Source organism: Emydura macquarii, unplaced genomic scaffold (genome assembly GCF_026122565.2).
Source record: "Emydura macquarii macquarii isolate MOO-44397 ecotype Brisbane River unplaced genomic scaffold, CSIRO-AGI_Emac_v2 contig_1045, whole genome shotgun sequence".
NCBI classification, from domain to species: Eukaryota; Metazoa; Chordata; order Testudines; family Chelidae; genus Emydura; species Emydura macquarii.
The window spans coordinates 12,705,928-12,727,772 of record NW_027131182.1 but is presented as its reverse complement, the minus strand read 5'-3'; the positions used below and the strand labels follow the sequence as shown (position 1 = coordinate 12,727,772).

Below are 21,845 nucleotides of genomic sequence, written 5' to 3'. Positions count from 1 at the left end.
GGGCAGGAAATGGCCTGCTACAGAAGAGAGGAAGCGCTGCCAGGGAATGAGTGGGCCTAACCGAATGCACCTGTATTCACAGCCTACACATGACTGTAATCTTTGTGTCAAAGTGAGGTATCATTTGTATCAAAGTATGCTTTGTGAGGTATCATTTGAAAATGAATAACTTACTGGTCAATATCATCATGGTGGAATGTATGTAGCAACATTATATGCACAGTTATGATGTAAACTGAAATGATGACTGAAATGAGGCTACCACACAAGCCTGGGGAGTGGATAAACCTGTTTCTCAAAGACACAGGACAAGCTGATTATTCTAGTCAGGTGTCATCAAAGTTGATGGGCAATCACCTGTCAAAGCCATTCTTTGTCAAAAAGCAGGGGGGGGGGGGGGTTGCAGGAATAGATCCAGCTACATTTTAGCAAACAATATCATGGAACCTTTCACCATGAGACTTCAGGACTCCAACCTCAGTGAGAATTAACTTTATCTAGCAATAACCCTCAGGAAAATGCATTTCAAAGGTGATTGGACTATAAAAGTGAGTGGCAAAAACACCCCAAGCTATTCTCTCCCTATCAATCTCTCAACTGTACCATTTCATCTAAGAGGACAAAACAAACAAACAAAAACCCATAAACCCCCCCCAACAGCCATTTGACTTTGGGAGGGATCTTGATGTGAAGTTTGGTGCACCATGTTGTTGGGAATAGGTGGTAAGGATTTTACTTGAACCAAGTCTAGTTTGTTAAGTTTTAGTGCTAGAAAGTGTTTTATCTTTATTTCTCTTGTATCTCTAAGGCCTTAGAATTTAATTAAGTTAAAGTATCTCTCTTTGTAGGTAGGTAAACTTGTTTTATTCTTTAATTAAAACTAGTGTGGTGTTGCATTCAAACTGAATTATTTGGGTAACTCCATTTAAAGTCGCAAACTGTTGGATATTGTTCCTTATGGGGGCAATGGACCTAAAATATCTGAACTGTCCAGGAAAGGGCTAGACAGACATATTTTAGAGGAAAATTTGAGGCTGTGTTGCAGTCACCCTGTAAATAGTGACCAAGGCTGATGAAAGTCAGAGTGTGACTGGAGTGTATTGGCAGGCTGCTGCTATACACAGACCCAGGGTGTGACCTGCATGGTGTTTGTGTGGCCCAGCTTAGGAGCTACAGCATCAAAGCACTGTGAGGCAGCCTAGGTTTCAGGGCAGATGGTTACAACCCCTCACTGGAGTGTATTGCCCCCTGGAATGTGACAGTTGGATAGAGAAAAAGTCCAGGATACTGTTCCTTTAAGGGCTAGGATCAGGAGCCCTATAGTGTAGAGAGGGGCAGGGCTTCCCTCTCATCCAGCTATGCAGGAGGAGCTCACTGGAGGGTGCTATATAGACTGCATTCACTTCAGTAGTTCTAAAAATTAAATGCGGATATAGACGTTGAAAGACAAGAAAAAACTAATCACCACAACTTTTAGTAATGGGAAATTAGTTATGGATGAAAAGTTGCATTTCCAAATGTGGATGTAGATGTATTTTATAAACTTAAGGGTAAAAAAGACGGTAGGTATTAAAAATGAAGTGTACCAGTATATAGATGAAAAGTGGAGTTGGTTTTGTCAGATATACAGATGGGTCAAAATCAAACAAAGAGGGAGGGTAGGGACAGCATATACCGAAACTGGATGAAAAGTGCTTAAGTGCCCTGCAGCAGTGAGCTAATAGGTGAAGTGTGCCTGCAAAGCAATTCCTGGCCACAAGGGGGTGCTCAGTAAGCAGCCACCACCATTACATACAACAAGGTCTTGCTACTTCTCAACTCCTCTTCCACCACTTTAACATTTTACTCTTCTATATTCCCTTCTTTGGTTCTGTTTCCTGCTAGTGGTAAGGGGTAGTTTTTCCCATTTCCTTCAGCAGAACCATTTTCCCAAATCAAAAACTTTATAGACAATACAGGCATCTAGCTAATAGAACATGATGTGCGTCTTCTAGAAGCCCCTAACACTGCTCCTACCAGATGAAAAAGAAATCTGATAGGTACTGAATGTATTTTACAAGAGGGTGATTTATTAATTGTGCTAGGAGCAGTGAAATCACATAACAAAGAGACAGTCTCCCTCCCCTCCCCCCCCGGGGCTTATATCTACACAGAAAATCTAGTGCACTCCCCCACATTTCATTTTGGGTGAACACATTTAATCAACAAGAAGAGCTAATTTTTTTGTTACAGGATCCCATCTACCAGCACTAAGTTCTGGTGCATGCATTGCACACACTGTTTAGTTAACTGCAGGCCTGACTGTGCTCTTGTTTGTAATAATCTTTAAAAAAGTTTATGGAGATGTCATTGTTTTTAAATAACCAATGTTAGAACTGATTATGTAGAACAGTTTATAGATAGCTCAATTAAGAATAGTTTCTTCAAAGTGTTAGTTCTTTGGGGACAGAGACAGTCTTTTTGTTCTGTGTTTGTACAGCGCCTACCACCATGAGGGTCTGATATATAGACTATCAAACTAGAAATTATAATAATAGAAAAGTGTGGAATATCAAGGAGCACTAGCACCCACACAGGACAATCTTCCATTATATTTTTGAGTAATAATAGCACACTTAGCACAGGACCACAAGAGCAACACACAGTAAAGATGTTTTGCCCTTTTTTCTATGAGGCAAGCCTCTTAGTTTTTTAGATCCACTATTCTTAAGTGTCAAAAAAGTAATCTTGTGATCAAAATCACATAAACCTTTCTCTTCTCCAAGAACTGGGGGATAGGGTGGGTAAAAGGCCAAAAAAAAAAAAAAAGTGAGCCATTACCGTAGGCAAAGTTACATTTTCTCTTTAAAAGATGCATTTATACATTAAAATTGTAATATAGACTATAATATCCAGACTACAGATTGACAGGACAGGGGACGTAAACTTCTGAACTATGCCTGGAGAAAGCTCCAAACTCCTTTAAGTAGTGCTCCCCCCAAAACAACTACCACTGGGTTGTTCCCCAAAACTACTGACCCATAAAAGACTAATTTTAAATAGGAAGACATTTCTGGTCAGACTTCCTTATTCCCCTCTCACTGCTGCCCAACCCCTTCCCTCCGAAACCCTCATATTTCTCTAAGAGCTTTGTTAGACATTAATATCTCTATTCTTCGGAAAACATACGAACAAAAATATCAACATTTTATTTAAAAAACACAGTCTGAGACAAGCTGAGTCCTAGAGCAGCAGAAATCCATATATGAAATTTCATTTACTCAAAGTTGGTGGCAAGCAGGTACTGGCTTTAAATTATGAGATATTTATAAGAATATATGCAAGATAGCTATGAAATATAGCTAAAGACATAAGTATTCAAAACTAACAGATGACTTTTTGAAGTTTGCTTATATTCCCCGCCCCCCCCATTTGTAACATTTTATACTCCCACTCTGGTAAGTTTTTTTTGCATCTTCCTTTGTCGTTGAAATAATTTCTTTTTCTTTTTCAAATTGACTTTTAGTTCTGGTTTCACCAACTCTATTTCCAACGGCTTTTCCGCTGCTGGGGTTTCAAAGACAGTTTCAGTAGGATCTTCTGGAATAATTATCTTTTCTTCTTTTTTCCTAAATTTCTGCAAGTCCTTCACTTGCTGTTTTTCTCTGAATTTAGCAGCTACAGCTAATCTTGTCATCCGCCGATGCTATAAAAAACAAGAGAAGTAAGTTAATGCAGTTGTACTGAAAGGCAAGGGAGAGACAGAAAAACTCAATTAAAAGGTGATATTGCTAAAAGTTCACATCAAGTATTTTATAATACAGGTGGAGAGAGAAAATGCTCTCCACTTATCTTTAGAAAGTTACCCTTTTAAAAAGGTCACCCTTAAACTGGCAAATTCCATGGCATACCGCCATCTTCTCATTGAGAGATTAAACAATTTAGAGCTACTAGTTTCATAAATCCATTCAACTGACATGCCAGTGAATGATTATTTTACTCTAAAATTATAACCTGTTAAAGAGTGTTGCCACACTGAGGCCCCTGATCCTGCAAGCTCTTTTCTTAGACACAGAGGTACACTCATACAGAACAGCTTGCACAATCAAGGTTTAAGGAATTTCTTAAATGCAAGCAAAATCAAAGGCAAAAAACTGTTACCATGTTTGGAGACTGGTAATGTGGATTCTCATAGAGAGTTGGTCCTCCAAAGCTGCCCTGGAAAATCTTTATGAGATTTAAGACAAAACGAGGTCCAATTTCTACAAGAGCTGCATCTTCTTCTATGATCTGTGATAAAATAGCAAACAGCCTTCATTTGAGATTCCTGTGCTGGACTTATACATACATATTATTCTTTAAACATTTTACACAGATGGATTCTCCGGTGTTCAAGCCCAAAATCTAATGCAACTAATCTATGTTAAGCATGTGAAAATGTAGTTTTAGTCCAATAAAAAACACTTTGAAATCACTTTTTTGTATAAGTGGTGGATGTCAGCATATCCTGGTAATAGTTAAAGGTTTTCTGTAATTCACTGATTTCATATGAAAACATACAGTTAGTGCAATTGTTAAAAAGTCAAGGGAAACAACTAACCTGATAATTCCGAAACCAGATCCTGTTGTCTGTGATGGAGAACGTGAATACATGGTCTACAAAAGGCTGGCTTTTGGGGTGATATTGTGGTGTACTAAAAATCTGTAACAAAAACCAAAAACAATTTCTCATAAAAAATGATCAACAGTCCAAAATACAAAGTTTAATTACTTTTGCATTCATCCTATTTTACTATTTAACGTCCTGATCCTGCAGAGACTTACATATGTGAATGATCCCGTTAACTTTAAGCACATGCAAAAGTCTGTGCAGAATTAGGATCCAAATACCAAAACGCTCAAAAGCAACTTGATATGGGTTTTAAACCTGATATATTAAAACAAATATGGTTTGTAAGATGCAAGAAATCCCCAAACAAAATTGGCACATACTGACCTGAATAAACAACTCTTTTAACAGAGCATAGTGTGGATCCTGATCAAACACCTATAAGAGAAAAATACTATTTTACAAACACACAAAAGGTAACAGCAGATATATAGAAAAAGAAAATCAGAGATGCTGTAGGTCAAGCAATCTGAAATTCTGTACTTGCCGGATCAAAGGACAGAAGAGGCCGTGAGCCTCTCAAGCAGTTTCCAGTCATCTTCAGCTCTGCCAGAGTATGAACTACAATGATTTTGAACACAGTTTTAGTTTTTAAAAAGTTTTCTACAGGGAAAAAAAAAAGTCAATAGAAGTGATGCAATCTGAGAGCTCAACTTACTATTCTGTACTAAAAACTTGGCAGATGGTCCTTGGGGTGAATTTGAAAGCCTGAAACAAAAAGACATCCATTTGTAATGGCAAGAAAATTACTTTACAATTCTATAGTAAATTTCAACCAGACTTTTTACCGCAATAGTTTTAAACTGGCTTTTGTTTTGTATAAATGGTTGTTCATTTTACATATTTTAATTAAAAATAGCTTAAGGTATCATCAACAGACCTCAAATGATGAGCCTTCATAGAAAATAAATGTTTAATTTACACTTATTTTGCTGTTTATTTACAAAAGTGCTATTTAAAATTTTTATAAAGCCAGTCTCATTTACTCCTGCCATTAATGCCAAGACCCAGGTATTCTATGACATAGTTTCTCAACCTGTGATACGCGTACCCCTGGGGGTACATGAGACACAGGCAGGGGGTACCCGGGAAAAAACAGAGTGAAGGGAGGTGGGCAGCAGCAGCCCACTTCCCACCTGGTCATAGCTCCCAGCTGGGAGGCAGGCAGCAACTGCCACAGTCCTGGGAAGCCAGGCGGCAGCCACCCGCTTCCCACCCGGGAGGCAGGCAGCAGGCACTGACTTTCAGGGAAGGCACGTGGCAGCTGCCCACTTCCCACCTGGTCCCAGCTCCCAGCTAGGAGGCAGCTGCTAGCTTCTGGGGGAGGAGGGCAGCAGCCCTCCCATTTCCCGCCGGGTCCCGGGTCCCAGCTCCCAGGTGGGAGCCCAGTGGCAGCCCTGCGTCTTGCGAGCTGGGCTCACAGCTGAGTGGCAGCCACCTGCACCCCAGCTCCGAGCTGAGGGACAGCCTCCAGCGCCCTGGCTTGAAGATGGGCAGCAGCTGCCTGCCCACATCCCTGTGTCCCAGCTGGCGCAGAAGCCTTCTCTGCCCCAGCTCGGATTGGGTGGCAGTCGCCCACTTCCTGGGCTGGCAGCCAGGTGGCAGCCGCCTGCAGCTTGCCCAGGTGGCAGCCCCACTCCCTGGCTCAAAGCCCAGTGCCCAGAAAACCTGTCAATTTCACTGCTCTAGCTGATCAGTGAAATTGACAGCTATGATCCCCCTGATTTCACCAGTTACCCTCTTTTCCTGTCTCTCTCTCACTCCTTCCTCCTCTCAAATCTATGGCAAAAAATTTGGCGTGGCACTTCATATTCCCCAGCACTGGCATGCCACTCAAAGCCTCCTACCTTTGGCCAACATCACGTCTAGCCCAGGTACATACTTGAGTTGTGCATCCCTGATGTAAAGGTGGCAACCCTGCCCACACTAGATCTGACATCTGTCATATTACAGCCTTATATACTCAGCCCTTCTTCCAACATATGGCTCACATTAATCTGTAAATATAAAATCCTGTGGAAAATTGAATGTTGGGGTACTTATTAAAATTTTCAGAAGTTAGGGGGTACTTGCTACTTAAAGGGTTGAGAAACACTGTTCTATGGGAAGTTTGGTTTAAATTTCTGCAGCAGTTCTGTATGTCAGACTGAAAATTCTGTGGCAGCTTCAGGTACATTTAAATATAAATGTATTTAAAAAATAAAATCAGTACACTTAAATCCCACAAGGAATAGTGAAACATTTCTCTTCTGGTAAGAAACAGCCAACAGAGGGAAAGCAAGTGCACAGTGCCAAATAAACAAGTTTAATTGTACTTTTAAAAAATGTCACTCTTGAAATGCATTGATCACTAAGGGTCTACATTTTAAATTGTAGGATTTAGCTAGAATTCTAGTCAGAACACAAGCAACTGCAATTATAGAGGAAATTTAATAAAGCATAATGTATTTTCTCACCACATGTAGAGATCCTGTTTCTTTTTGGCTTCAAAAAATATGCACTTATTGCAGTTTTTTATTTCACAAATCTATATAAAAAGAAGGAATATGGCAAATTAGCTATTAAAGCTCCAATGATCTTTTCACAGGTCTTCTAAATCTGTTTCAAGTATTTCTGTCCTGAAGTGAAAATATGCAAAGGTCTTGCATTAATAATTAACATCTGGTGCCTGCAGAAAGGCTTTTAACTTATTTGTATGCCATGAAAAGTACCAACTACCAGCAGTTCAGAGGATAGGGCATTAGACTGTCAGGATATCTGGGGTCTAATCCCAGCTCTGCCACTGTGTGACTTTCTTTAGGCAGATCTTTTGACCTATTTGTGCCTCAGGTTTCCCACTATTAAAATGGAAGAAACACCACTTTCTTTTGTAAAGCACTTTTAACTGATAAATCATAGTGATGGAACAAAATGCTTCTATTCTAGCTAGATTCTTATTCTGGAAATTAAGTCCTTATTAATCAAGCCAATTCCTATTTCAAAATAAGATGCCTCATTTTTTAAAGAATTCATGAACAGCAATAATTTTCATCCATGAAGTTATTTAATACGTTCCAGCAGCAGCACTCCACCATGGGTGGAGGAATAGGCCAGAACAGGCTTGCCAGCCTACTCTTCTTCTCCCTTCCCTCAACCAGGAATCATACCAGGGGACTAAAGCACAAAAGAAGCAACAGCAGCTCTTCCATAGGGGTAACCATTCAAAGGCACTAGGTCCCAGAAGTCTTTACTCCATCACAAAAGCCAAAGACACTTGCAGTCTCTAGCACCTTTACCCTTTGATATCATCAGCTCATCTTTTCTGCTGAAAGTCTAACCTGCCTTGATTCCTCTGGTTTAGTTCACTTCCACTAACAGATCCATCCATAGTGCCACTAAGTTCAATCCACTAACTATGCCACATGCACCTGTACGCCTTATTGCCTCTGTCAGCCTTGCACAAAAAAGCACAACCGCACCACCAATTGAATATTTTATTATAATTACAAATGTTCTTTAAAAAAAAAGCAACCACAATGTTTTTAACCTTTGTTTCCCATGTCCTCCTTCCATCAGCCCTTCCCATGTCTGTTTTTACCCTGCATGTTTTTGATTCCAAATCTTTGCAACCCCGGTGTACTTAGACTTAAGATATAAATATGCCACCATGGGGCTCTATCCTGCAAGCCTTCAGTGCACAGAACTTCTATTGAAATCAACAGGAGGTCTGCATACCTAGTGCTTTCAGGACCAGGTCCTTTGTCTGTTAGATCACATCTAACAAAAATGAGGACTAATACAAGACTACATCAATATTTTACTTACTAGTCTTGGTTTCAAAGAGTCAGAATTAAATATAGGAAAGTGAATTAACCTACTTCCTATCCAGAATGACTAATTACTTCCCAGGGTTTAGCTAGTCATTCAAACAGCTGGACTTAGTGCTTCATGAAGTAAAACAAAATTCTCTTCCATTTCAATATCACCTGTCTGCCCCTCTCTCTTTCACACTGAATTTCCAAAGAAAGCAAAATACAAATATTAGTTCAGTCATGGTATTACCTCATTAATTACAAAAAGCTTGTCCTTACGGTCCATTTTAGTGTCTGGAAAACAAACAAAGAAGTACCAATGAGCAATCTTGTATGCTTTTGTATATTACCAAGGGACACCAGCAATTAAAAAAACAAACAAACAAACAAAACAAAAAAAACCCAAACACTTTTCTTAAAATATTTTACCTATTACTACAGAAAGACTGAGCATTTTCTCAGCAATTTGCATAAAATTCATTTTCATTGTTGATATTATTTCGTCTCTTACTCATTTAATGGGTTGCTTTTAACAATAATTTTTTGCACATACCACCTTTAGGCCCCAATCACACAAACACTGAATCATGTACTTAGCATTATGCATGCAAGTAGTTTCACTAAAGTCAAAAGAATAATAATGAAACAAAGCAAAGCATGTATCTGAGTATTTGCATGGAGGCTAGTTTCCTAAAGATCTTAATTAAAATCCAACCGTTATTCTGTGCAGCAATTTGGATAAATAATGCCAACAGCAGACAGCTAGCCATATAAAATAAGAATTATGCACCATCTTCAAAAAGCAGGCTATTGGAGGCAAGTGGTATAATAAACTAGACTAGTCAAAAACACTAACAGAAAGTTAGACACAAGCAATACCTAGACCCTACCTGCTTTAGAGTGCGGCATCAATGTTCTCAAGTCTTGCATTAGATGTCTCGTTCTGAAGTTTATTCCTCTAGAAGAGAAAATAAGCACTCGCTCTCTGTTTTTCCATTTACCCTAAAAGAAACACAAAGTTAAGGTGAAAAAAATGTTTCAAATCTTAAATCTTTTTCTAATCAAAGTTAATATTGAATTAATTAAGATATTTCAGATTTTTAAAAATCTGCACCAGTGCAGAAGTTTCCAATTAAAACAAAGTGCTACCTTTCCAACAGGCTGAAAAGATATAAGTGTTTATGTAGACAATCCTGATCTTCCACACTTTACTACTTAATTCCTACACAAGGACCTCTACTCAACTCAATATATTCAGTGATACACTATTGATATTTTAGGATGCTCACGTAAAATTTCCCCTCTTAGGCTGTGATAAACTTCATGTATCAGGGTGCACCTACTTTCAGACAAAAGGGGTAACTAGCTGTGAAATCTATTTGTTTTCCCATTTAAACAATAACCATGAGGGTCAGGGATGGTACAGGAACCTAGACTGACAGAAAACACAACTAAATAGATCAAAATTACATTAAATGCATGAAAGTTAAACTGCATATAGTGACAGAACAGAAGTATTTATCTTGTGTAATTTTAAAGTGAAGGAAGAATGAAGAACTTAGAGAGGAGCGCAATGCCATTCAGTCAAGAAAGTACTTTGAAAATCCCAGCCATTCCAGAGCAACAACTTCTTCTAAAATATTTTATAAGAGCAGGGATTACTGTTTGCCAGAAACTGGGAATAGGATGGATCACTTGATGATTACCTGTTCTGTTCATTCCCTCTGAAATACCTGGCATTGGCCACTGTCGGAAGACAGAATACTGGGCTAGATGGACCATTGGTCTGACCCAGTATTGCCATTCTTATGTTCTTATTTTTATGAGTTCTAGGAATAGTTGTCTTTGACAGGGAGGACATGGCAATACTTGCAGGGAACTTATCCCAATCCTCCCTTTGATTCAGCAACAGAATACTGAGGGGCTTTGATGAAACCCCCCCCTCCTCCTGGACACTGACAAATGGATCTGCAACATTCTGAGCTGTGCAGAAAGCCAAGAATACTAGAAGTGCTGTAGGTCACCTCAGCCACAAGAAAAGGCTGATCAAAGTGAACCAAGAGCCAGGGAGCTGTAAAGCAACACAAGATAAATGGGTCTGCTGTAAATAAATCCTCTGTTCATTCAGCATAAGAGGCCAAGGTAGCTTCCATGTTCTAACATATAGGATTTCCAATTTCAAACATGCAAGTTATTTTAAAAAACTGAAAACAGTCAAATGTACAACTACTGAACAGTCTCACTTGGCATGCTCCCGAAATAAAATGTCACTAAACAGTGGCTGCCAAGTCCTTGTACAACATTTTATGAATTATTTTAACTCTGATATTTTAGGACGTTAATATTGCTGTATCACAATTTAGTTTCAGGATCCAGAATACTCACCTTTTCATACTCAAATAACCCCCCCCCCCCCCCCCCATAACTCCAATTACCAAGTTCTTTTGTGCTCAGCCCTAGGGATTAGTATTGTGAAAAGTGACTGCTGCAAAATGACACCACCCATGTATGAAAAACTGCTCTTTTTTTTGCTTATTATGAACACCGACATCTAAGACCAACAATAGATCTCTGAGTGCCCAACACCTTTCCTGGATCCAGAAATGTGAACAGCAACAAGCTTAAGAACCCATTAATTGGAATAGTTTAGTACAGGCTAGCATTTGGATCGTGAAGTTGAGTGTGTGTGTGTTTGTGTATGTGCATGTATGCATGCGGGAGGGGGGAATCCAAATTGATTAGTGGCCCCAGCCTGCCCAAAACTACAGGACTCAACATGACTCCATCTCCATGAAAGCACAAAAAACTGGCCCCCAGCAGCATCAAGTGTGCGTCACTGATTGCCCATGTTCAGGGCAGCACTTCATGTGTTTGGACGTGGTATCTCCACGTTACTAGTGTATTTAAGATATCTGTGCAGATCATAACCAATAGTGCTTCATAACCCTGTTTCACACACCCATGTGAAGAGCTAGGGCGATCACACAGATCGAGACAGCACAACGTGTCTCTATGGAGAGGCTGCAACCGGCAATCTGCTCCTTTCCATGGCAAGCAGGTGGTGGCCCTGGGACAATACTTTTTTGACTCAGAGGGAACAGCGAGCCACTTTCCTAAGAGGCGGCAATGTCTGCCAGAAAGACCTGAGGCTGGAGAAGGATAATCTCCCTCCCGTAGGGCTCTTCCCTTGAGAAGAGAGAGCCTTCACGTCACCCCACCCCACCCAAAAGCCCAGAGCCTCCGCTCCCGCAGCGGGGATGGCGAGGAAGAGAGACCAGCCCAGAGCGCCTACCCCCAACAGGAGGACACAGGCTAGGCTACTCCAGCCTCTTATCCCCGCGCCGCAGAGACCGGCGGAGACAGGCCGGGCTATGTAGATACTCCCGGGGGGGGAAAGACACAGGCCTCGGGCAGGAGCGGAGTCAGCCTCCCTCCTTACCTTCGAGACAGGAGCCGGGACGCTGTGCTCCTCCCTCTCCGCTCCCTGCGGGCCTGCCTTGGCCGGCGGCCCGGTCCCATTCGGGGCCGCTTTGGCTCGTTTCCTGGGCCGAGCCGCGGCCCCTCCACGCTTCCTCTTCGCCGCCGCCATCTTGCTTACACGTGACCACTCTAACCCTCCCCCCCCGCACCGGAAGCTGCGCGCGCTCCCTCTCTATGGTCTTCCGCTCCTCTCACGATGGTCCGCGCCGGCGGGTCTCGTTTTACGGCAGCCGTAAAGCACGGGGTGAGTGAGAGCGCAGCCGCAGGCTTTGCTTCCCTCGTCTCTTCCTGGGTGAAGGCCGCGTGTGGTGGCGGTGGCAGGCCGAGGGGAGCGGGTAGGACCCTTGCCGCAGCGCCCCGCTTGAGCCCAGGAGGTGGGTCAGGCGCTGCGGGGACGGGCTTAGCGCAAAGCGGCCTCCGTCCTGATTCCTCTAGAGCGCAGCGAGCGGGGGGCGGCCCTCAACTCTCGGCGCACAGCTGCGGCCCATGTGACCTCCGCAGGGCCGTGCAGGTAGTACAGATGGTGGGTGGATCCGCACCACAGACGGACAGACAGACAGCGAGCCGCATGTGGGCGCGCGCTGAGAACCAGTGATCGAGCTGCTGCTCCAGCGCGCGGTGATGTTGGTGCTTGGGAAGCACGCCGGAGATGGAAAGCAGGGTTCTGTTCCGAGTGTGGCCCATGGAGCACCGACTCGTGCTGGAGCCCCTGGGAGGGCGGGTGCTAGACCTGGGTGAGGGGAGGATGCAACGATTCTGTGAACTTTTTAACTGATTGAAAGCTAATGATCAGAGCCAGCATGAGGCAGGAGTCTCACTGGTCCTGCATTGCAGGGTGGCAGTGAAGAGGATGGGCGTGTCAGGAATCCTGTCCACCCTGCTGAGAGAGGATGCTGAAGATTGGGGTGGGGCTGTGGGTGTTTTGAGCTCGTCGCTGGAAGAATACGCATAAAATTAAAGCAAGACATGGGGAAATGAAAAGTAGAGTAGCACAAAAAAAGAATGAGATAATAATGGCCAGAAAGAAGCAGCTGCTGTAACCTAGAGCTTTGTGAAAGGAAGTGGAAGGATTTCTGTTATATTTAAAACAGAAGAACAGATTGTAGGGTGTGTTACTGGCAGTAACATTTCTGTTCACTAAGTGGAGTATAACATTCTTTTCTTATCAACAGCAGGAAAATTTAGTGGTTCAATTAAAATTATTGTGTTGCCTTATGGTAATAGTAATGTTCAGACCTTAAAGTAGGCATACAGGAGGAGCTTTGCAAAGATTTTCACCACTGACTTCCAAAAGGTGTCTGATTGTATGACACCTGATGTGATTATGAGCATATGTATAGTAGTGCCATCTGCTATTACAATTGTAAAGGAAAAATATGATTGTGGTCTTTATTTTTTTTATGAAGTGTGTATGAAGATGCATGTAATGTCATCTTTGTTTGTTTACAATAGAAATACCAGATCTGACTTCCTTCCTGGAAGACTGCCTACCAGAAGACTGGAGCTAAAGCTCAAATAATAGAGGGACATTTGTGTGTGTGTGTGTGTGTGTGTGTGTGTGTATACACACACAAATGTATGTGTGTGTATATATATACACACACAAAATAAAAATAAAATGGTCTCGTGCTCTATCCAGCAGGGGTCAGTGGTACACAGATATAGGAATACATTTGTACAGCATCCTGTTACTTTGCTAATTTAATAGTATTGGACCTCAACATCTCTCGCAGGGAATGGAAATATCTGTAACTTTTTTAGATTCTTTGAATGTCTATATTCCTGGTCTATTCATGAAATATTTATAATAAAGCATTGCTGCCAGTACATCACAATTTCATGAAACTTTTTTTCATGTTTCATCAATAAACAGCAATTCAGATTAACATAAGTGTGTTGCCTCCTTTTTAGGTTCTCTTTGAAACTGCTTCTTAGTCCCTCACTTATACTGTCACAGGAAAGCCTGGAGTGGTGAATGCAAACTAGATAATGCCCCTTTCCACCCAGCCTGAAGCTGGTGATGATCAGTATATTTTAGTCGCCAGCCTCGACAATGTCAGAAACCTATCAAATATCCTAAAAGCTATTAATTTTAAAGACCATGCCACATGTTTTGCAACTACAAATGGAATCAAGGTTACAGTGGAAAATGCAAAGTGTCTGCAAGCAAATGCCTTTATTCAGGTAAGAAGCCTAGCACATAATCAGACCATCAGTATATCTATGATCAGTCTTTCACATGTTTAACTTTAAAATGGCAATGTTTTCCTTTCTCTTGCGCTTGTCAATTGCTTTCCCAATGGACATAGTCCAGTCAAATCAAAGATGAGACCACTGGGCCCAAGGTGTTAGATATCTCAGTTCTAGGCTTGCAGTAGTGCGGCTGTTGACAGTGTTCAGAAGTGCTGGAGTTACATTCTAGATGTAGCAGAGGGAATTGTTTTCCTATTTTATTGTTGTTATAGCATATCAGAAGATCACCATTATTTTTGTATTGAGTGTTGTATAAGTTAGCAAATGGTATGAAGCCACTGTGAGAGATGAGAGCATTTAATGAACCAAAGGAAGAGACTAGACTTCTAGAGAGACTCGAAATATCTAAGAATGGAACCAAAGTGTGATGGAAGGACTTTTGGGAATGAGGAAGTGCATGCAGTTTATTTTAGGGAATGGAGAGGAATTGTCAAAATCATAGGCATAAGGTGGAGAACCTGACTCAGCGAGTGCCCTGTGATACTGCTGGATAATTAAAGTTAGAGATAGGAAAAGACCTTGTAGGTCATCCAACACAGCCTCTGAGGCCAGTGCAGGATTGTTCACTACGAGTATATTCTCCTCTGCTTTGTCTGATATATTTATAGATGACTCATGATAAAGATCTCACCACTTCCGTAATGGAAGATAGTTCTGCAATTGAACAGAACTCATTCTTGGGAAGTTTTTTACTAATATTCAGCCTTATTTTCCTTTTCCTAATTCCATGCCATTACTTCCAGTTCTATCCTCTTGCATGACAGTAAACATTTTCTCTCCATCTTCAGTGAAGGAGTTCATTTTTTTCCTTTTAAAATATCTTGTTGATCATCTCTCAAAATAATAGTAGGAATAGGTTGTATTTATAGATCATCTTCCATTTCAGGATCTCAAAGTATTCTGCATTCAGATACCACCCATCTTTTAGGGAGCTCACTGTTGTGTTTTAGGTCATCAAGCAATGACTGTGGTGAGCCGTATGGGACTGAGTTAATGCCCCCTGACATCCATTTCTCCTCACTTCTGAATAACACTGTAAATCATTTTTTCTAAATGTGTGTTTAGTATGATTATTATTGATCCTATGTTACACTTTTTCTGCTGTCTGTTCATTTTTATTTATATTTCATTGATTTCCCTTCCCCTCCCCCACCAGAAATAAGATGGGGGCGGGGGGGGGAATTTTAAAAAAACCCCAAAAGAGTAAAGGAATGGGAAGAAAGGGGTAGAGAGAAGAAATGAGTCCCTTTCTCTAAGTTGTATATTTTGACCTAGTTGCTTCGTTTTATTTCTTTGAATTTTAAGAAGTTATATGTTTTGTGTAATATGTTCCCTTCTACCTGCTGCTGTTTGCTTACTTGACTCTCTAGTTTGTGAGCTTCTCAGAGCAGAAATTGTTTTTGGAAGCACTTATCACACTGGGTGTATTAGAAATAAATGACAAGTCTTCATTTTTATTAAGTCGTGTAGCGCACTGGACATCTGCTGATTGGTGGGGGAAGCTTTATATTTTAACATTTATAGCTTATTATACTATAAAAGACCACTGCTCAAATGCCATACTAATGTAGTTTTCCTTTGTCTAAGCTTTGTGTTTAATTTTTAAAGGATCCTGACTATATACTCTGTGCCACTCATTTGATATCTTGTTGAGTTCTGAAGGTGAACATTATGGATTTATAGAGATGATTAAGTCACTGCTACTGCAGAACTGGAAATGAATGTTGTTGCACTTCTTCCATACACACACTACTTTTCTCTCTCTCTTTTACAGGCAGGGATTTTTCAAGAATTTACTGTACAGGAGGAGTCTGTGATGTTTCGAATCAATTTGGCTGTTCTTTTAGACTGCTTGACCATTTTTGGTACAAATGCTTTGCCAGGTACTGTGTCCCCATGTCCTGATCTGTTGCCCTCAGTAATCATATAGAGGTGGGTGGAATCACAGGTTTCACTAAGTGGCTTTATGAAAGTGATCTTTCCAGTCACTGCAAAATTTCCTAATCTTTCCCATGCTAAGTCCCTGTGTGAAAAGTAGCTACCATTGATTGATATGGCCACACACTAGCTTCTTAAGTTGCTGCAACTGTATGCTGTGATAATTGCTAGGGTGGCCAGCCACTGTGGGATGGAAAAGATGGCACTGGACACAATTATAAGAAAAGAGGCAGTGAAAGGTGCCAAAGTAGAAGTCTTGGGTTTGGAAGACAAAATGTCTCCATAAATATGAGATCTGTAAGAAAAATAGCCGAGTAATTTTCTTGTGATTATACACAGCTCTAGGAAACGTTAAGGCATAGAGGGGTCAGTTGTTGCAAGCAGCAGGAAATCTATCAGTGATATGAGGTGTTTCTGATAAATAAAAACCAACCACATGCTTGGTGCTTTCTTTCACTCTGTAGCTTTCAAACAGCGTTTACAAAGATAGGTAAGCAGACAGGTTAAGTGACATGTCCAAGCTTACCCCGTGTGTCAGTGACAGAACCTGACTCCCAGCCTTCTGGTCAATCCATTAGACTTCAGCTACCCTAAATTGTTATAAAAACATTCATACAACTCAGTAATGGCTGTGTACCCTCTTTCTAGGTACTTCTGTAGCCTCCATTACAGTATTGCATCTGAGCACCTCAAAAACAATTAATTGATCTTCACAACATGTTTTTAAGTATTCTCCCCATTTTTACAGATGGGGTACTGAGGCATAGAGACACTAAGTTACTTGCCCAGTTTGCACAGGAAGTCTGTGGCAGAGCTGGGAACTAAACTAAATCACATGATTGTCCTTCCTCTACTCACATTTCTCAGTTAGTAAAAAGCACTTTGCTTTTGGGCTTTGTCTTGGTTTGTACCACTGGGCCATAAGATATTTTGTATACCACAGAAACTTGTCGTGTCGTTTGTATAATTCAGGGTAGACTCCGTATTATTGCATATTTGGTTAGTTTTCCAGTGGGTCACTTAAAAATTGCCTTTTATTCTCAACTGCTATTTCAAAAATGAAATATTGTACTACTTATATGAACCGTGAATTATTAATATTCATTGGTCAGACATCCAGTTCTTATCTGTGATTTTACATATTAGAAGTTGAACTATCCTCCTGCTTGTAAATAGTTCTTCTAAAGATGTTTTTTTAGGTGTTACTTCTGAGTGAGAGTAGTAACAGCACTGACTAGAGTCTCACACATTGCAGTCAGATACAATGAAAGTTTTCTCAGACAATTCTGCCATTGCACATTTGTGTGAACTTTAGCACCCCTGCTATTCCTGTCAATCATCCTAAATTGTGTGATGATTTCGTGATTGAGACAGAATTCAGTAAATGTCTGCCAGAGACTAGGCTGAGCATAATAAATTAATTTAATCTGATCTATGCATGGTTAGAACCCAGGTCTCCAAAGGTCATGCCAGCTAGCTCTTAAAGAGTGCTAATTTTATTCTCATTTTAGGTACTTCAACAGCACTTCGAATGTGTTACGGTGGTTATGGCTACCCCTTGACCCTATTTCTGGAAGAAGGAGGTGTGGTAACTGTGTGTAAAATTAACACTCAAGAACCCGAAGAGACATTAGATTTTGATTTTTGCAGTACAAACGTGGTTAATAAAATTATCCTACAGTCAGAAGGGTTACGAGAAGCATTTGCTGAATTAGATATGACCAGCGACGTCCTGCAGATTACCATGTCTCCAGACAAGCCTTATTTCAGGTAACAGAGAATACATGTCCATTTCAGAGGTTCATGTTTGGCAACTGAGTAGTTCTTTGATAGTTTGGAATTACTCTTGCTGCTTATTCAACATCATACAGATCTGCACCATATCTGATTAAATATGTCTTCTGTTATAATGGTCTGCTGCATCACATATTAAGACTTTAATTATTCAGAAAAGGTACCAGGCAACTGTTCATTCCTTATTTCTCAGTATTCCAAAATTTTCAACCTGGTGCTTTTGACAATAGAATACATCATCATTTTGAGATTAGGAGCCAGCTTCAGCCTTAGCACAAGCAAATGCAACTCTTTTATCTTGCATTTTGTACGCCTTGTGAAACAAGATCCAGGCTGTGTTTTGAATCCATTCATATAGTATTTTTGGTTATGAAGAGTAAGTTCCAAGGTCTGCATGGCTTGGTGGGGGTGACTGAAAAATCAGCAGTTGTACACTGTAGGACATAGGAGAACTCATGAGCTTTCCACATTCCTGGCAGCTCCATAGCTAGGTGCTGCAGGGCATAGTTTCTCAACCTGTGGTATGCATATCACTGGGGGTACGTGAGACACAGGCAGGGGGTACGCGGCAAAAAACCCAGTGAAGGGAGGCGGGCAGCAGCCGCCAGTTTCTGGGGAAGGCGGGCAGCAGCTGCCGGCTCCCCGCTTGGTCCCACCTCCTAGCTGGGAGGTAGATGGCAGCCACCTCAGTCCCGGGACGCCAGCCGGCAGCTGCTGGTTTTTTGGGACGCCGGCAGGCAGCCACCCACGTCCCGCCCAGTCCCAGCTTCAGGAGGGAGCCCTGCAGCAGCCTCCTGTGCCTTGCAAATGGGTCGCAGCTGGGTGGCTGCCACCCGTGCCCTGGCTCTGAGCTGAGAGACAGCCTCCCATGCCCTGGCTTGAAGATGGGCAGCAGCTGCCTGCTGCTACCCACATCCCCAGGTCCCAGCCTGCACACAAGCCTCCTCTGCCCCAGCTCGGAGCAGGTGGCAGTTGCCCATCTCCTGGGCTGGCAGCCAGATGGCAGCCATCTGCAACTTGCCCAGGTGGCAGCTCCCCTCCCTGACTCAAAGCCCAGGGCCCAGAAAGCCAGGAGGAGAGCCCAGCAGCTTGCCCAGTCCTGGAGCTTGTTGAAATCTACTTTTGAGAATTGTCCTGATGTATAACATCACTTTCAGTTGTTTCCACTTTTCAGATTTGATAGTGCCGATATCAAATGCTTTGCTGATGTGGTGCAGTTTGTCTTTTAGATTATCCACCTTTGGGAATGCAGGGAGTGCTCATCTTGATTATCCCAAAGACTCGGATTTGATGGAAGCATTTCATTGTAACCAGACCCAGACAAACAGGTCAGTGATTAGGACAGTAAGAATAGTATTCTGATGATACATTCTTACCAAGAAAATGTGGGTTTGTCATCTCCTGAAATGTCAGACTTTCCCTAAACATATAGTAGGAGATAAAATTTTTCTTTGATAGAAGTCTGTTCCTCTTGGTCAAAAGCTCAGTATTAAAAATTAGAGTATAAAATGGATGCTGTCAACAGCATCCATCAGGGAAAAATGAAACCTGACTGTAAAATCACTTCTGTAGCTGGATATGTTCCTAATTGGCTATGTCAACTTTTGGTCCATTAATTAAGAATAATGTTTCAGCCACTGTTATATTTAATCTATTTTAAAATGGCTTTTCTTTACTTCCAGGTATAAGATCTCTTTGCTCAAACCATCAACTAAAGCACTAGCTTTATCTTGTAAAGTGTCTATTCGAACAGATAATCGGGGATTCCTCTCACTGCAGTATATGATTAGGAATGAAGATGGACAGATCTGTTTTGTGGAGTACTATTGTTGCCCTGATGAGGACATTACTGAATCAGAGCTATAGCTGTATGATATGGACTATGCACTTAATTTATGGACATTCAGGATGATAAAATATTTAATTAAAAACTTGAGTGAAAGTTGCCAGATTGATAGTCCAGAAAATGGACGCCCTGTTTATCTACAGAAAGGTGTGGAATAAGCAGCTACTGTGAAGCTTCTCCCATATTGCCTTGCCAGTGTTTCTCAATCTGGACCTGAAGGGACCATCTTTAAAGGTGAAAAGGTAGCTTAATCTTTGATCTCTGTGCTGAGGCTGAGAAGGGTGCATGATGGTAGTGGTTTTGTGATGTGCATCCTTGTCCACTGCAAACATGGAATGATCAGCCAGCACCCTATTACTACTGTCAGAATAATTGCAAACACAAGCAATAAGGTGAATCCGGTAAATCTGTGACAATAGCAATATGTTAATCCACCAGTTTTTGGCCGTGGTTTGCTCGGGGCCTGGATGAAGCAATTACAGTTGGTGAATGTCTGAATGTTAGCTTGTATTAGATAGTGGGTTGTTACTTCAGATCATTTTAAAAAAAATCAAGTTTTGTAAGACTGCAAGGGGAGAGTGAAATTTGAAACCGACTTCTCAATAGCAGTAAATGGGGCCTTGTCGCAGGGATTGAAAAATGGCTCATTCTCAGCTAGATTCCAGCCTGCTGTCACTATTGAATTCCTTGGGATTTCATCAGGGATGAACTTGGCCCATTTTCTACAGCAGTAGTGCTTGTGCTGTACTGGTCAATTAGCACTGAACCCAACATAAATCACTATAAGTACTTGGGCAGTGTCATTTTGAATTAATTTAAAAAAAAATGTTTTAATACAACCCTTGCTATTGAAATTTGTTCCTTTACATGGTCTCCCCCATTCCCCTCCACTCACCATTGCTTCCAGAACAAAAGCAATTACTTATTACAGTTTTAGGGGGAAAAGGAGCACTGGAGTACTTGTTTTGAAGAAAAAATCCCAAGGAATTTTATTTATTTATTTTTTAAATAAAATAAAATACTATAGCTTGTCACAATTGGGAGGCCCGTCACCTTTAATGATTTGTCAAATCAGATGTATCAATATTTTGCTGCATTTATAAATGTTTTTGTATTTTTTAATAAAATAAAAGGAAAGTGAATTAATTATTTCCTGAAAATAAAATGTTGTGATATAAAATTGATAGATTTTGCTTGTTCCTAACTGCTATTTCAGTGTCACACAGAGAATCAGGAAGAATGCTGGACAGGTGGTTCAAGATATGGCAGCTTCACAAAATACCGAGAAAGGGACAAACTTTCAATGACTTACATCCTGTGCACGCTTGCTGAAATTACTTGTCCATCTTCTCAACCTTTCTCAAAAAAAGAGGATCAGAGCCAAGGTAATTGGTGAGATCACCAGTGAAAAAGAAGCTTTTGTTCAAGAAACCAAACAGCCACTCATTTAAGAAACACTGGTACTTGCCTTCTGAAGGAATGTGTTAATATTGAGAAGTGAACCCCAGTACCTCGCTGTTCAATTTTACAAACCACAAGTCCAAGTTTCAGGATTAAGACACGTTTCCAGCAGTAAATGGGCTTCACTTCAGTCAGAAGTTGCATTTGTTCCTTTCAGATATGATCTGTCATAAATGTAGCCATCTGTTCTAGATATGATCAATCCTGTCTGCGTGGTAAATAGATCTTTTGGAGTGTGAGGAATCCAGTGTGTCTGACCAGATGCAGCCACCACAAATAATTCAACAGGATAAAAGCAGGTTACCACTTTGATGTCACCTGAAAATAGGAAGATCAGAGTTGCAGCCAGAGACCTCTACAGCTCTGCTCAGGTAAGTTCTATGTGTATAGCAAGACCCAAAAGTGGCAGTCAACATCAGGTGCCAATTGTGTGAGCAACTGTACAAAGATGGTCCCTGCCCCCATTAAATTTACAATCTAATTTCAAACCAGAATAGGAAAGAAGTAGGGAAAGAGGTTAAGGTTAGTGGTAGTAAGATCATGACATCAGTTGGTTGCTGCAGAACTCAGAGATGCTATTACTGACCATTGTTCATCTAGTGCGTACATTACTTACTCATTCAGAGCAATGCGA

The 21,845-nt window shown here is 41.2% G+C and overlaps 2 protein-coding genes across 6 annotated transcripts; one reads left to right on the top strand and one right to left on the bottom strand.

Annotated features, from left to right (window-relative positions):
* Positions 1-2,677: 2,677 nt before the first annotated feature.
* On the bottom strand, positions 2,678-12,151 carry BRIX1 (biogenesis of ribosomes BRX1). Its single transcript, XM_067545498.1, has 10 exons — positions 11,879-12,151; positions 9,330-9,441; positions 8,690-8,733; positions 7,105-7,175; positions 5,307-5,356; positions 5,136-5,209; positions 4,976-5,026; positions 4,580-4,681; positions 4,141-4,269; positions 2,678-3,685 (listed from the first exon to the last, which is right to left on the bottom strand). Exons 1-10 carry the CDS (start codon positions 12,026-12,028, stop codon positions 3,422-3,424), a joined length of 1,047 nt encoding a protein of 348 aa, XP_067401599.1. The 5' UTR covers positions 12,029-12,151; the 3' UTR covers positions 2,678-3,421.
* On the top strand, positions 12,127-20,934 carry RAD1 (RAD1 checkpoint DNA exonuclease). Of its 5 annotated transcripts, none has more exons than XM_067545503.1 (6): positions 12,127-12,163; positions 13,831-14,103; positions 15,947-16,055; positions 17,622-17,880; positions 19,134-19,232; positions 19,587-20,934. In XM_067545503.1, exons 2-6 carry the CDS (start codon positions 13,909-13,911, stop codon positions 19,768-19,770), a joined length of 846 nt encoding a protein of 281 aa, XP_067401604.1. In that variant the 5' UTR covers positions 12,127-12,163; positions 13,831-13,908; the 3' UTR covers positions 19,771-20,934. The 5 variants fall into 5 exon arrangements, with proteins under 5 accessions (XP_067401604.1, XP_067401605.1, XP_067401603.1 ...); XM_067545504.1 differs by having other exon boundaries at positions 12,146-12,163; positions 13,877-14,103; XM_067545502.1 differs by lacking the exon at positions 12,127-12,163 and adding an exon at positions 12,192-12,293.
* The last annotated feature ends 911 nt before the right edge of the window (positions 20,935-21,845 follow it).

Coding starts and splice junctions, on each gene's coding strand:
- BRIX1 (XM_067545498.1), bottom strand. CDS start 12,028: ATGGCGGCGGCGAAGAGGAAGCGTGGAGGGGCCGCGGCTCGGCCCAGG. Junction 5,027..5,135: donor CTCTTCTGTCCTTTGATCCG/GCAAGTACAGAA, acceptor TTTCTCTTATAG/GTGTTTGATCAGGATCCACA. Junction 4,270..4,579: donor TCTGGTTTCGGAATTATCAG/GTTAGTTGTTTC, acceptor ATTTTATCACAG/ATCATAGAAGAAGATGCAGC.
- RAD1 (XM_067545503.1), top strand. CDS start 13,909: ATGCCCCTTTCCACCCAGCCTGAAGCTGGTGATGATCAGTATATTTTA. Junction 16,056..17,621: donor TGGTACAAATGCTTTGCCAG/GTACTGTGTCCC, acceptor TTCTCATTTTAG/GTACTTCAACAGCACTTCGA. Junction 19,233..19,586: donor AACCAGACCCAGACAAACAG/GTCAGTGATTAG, acceptor CTTTACTTCCAG/GTATAAGATCTCTTTGCTCA.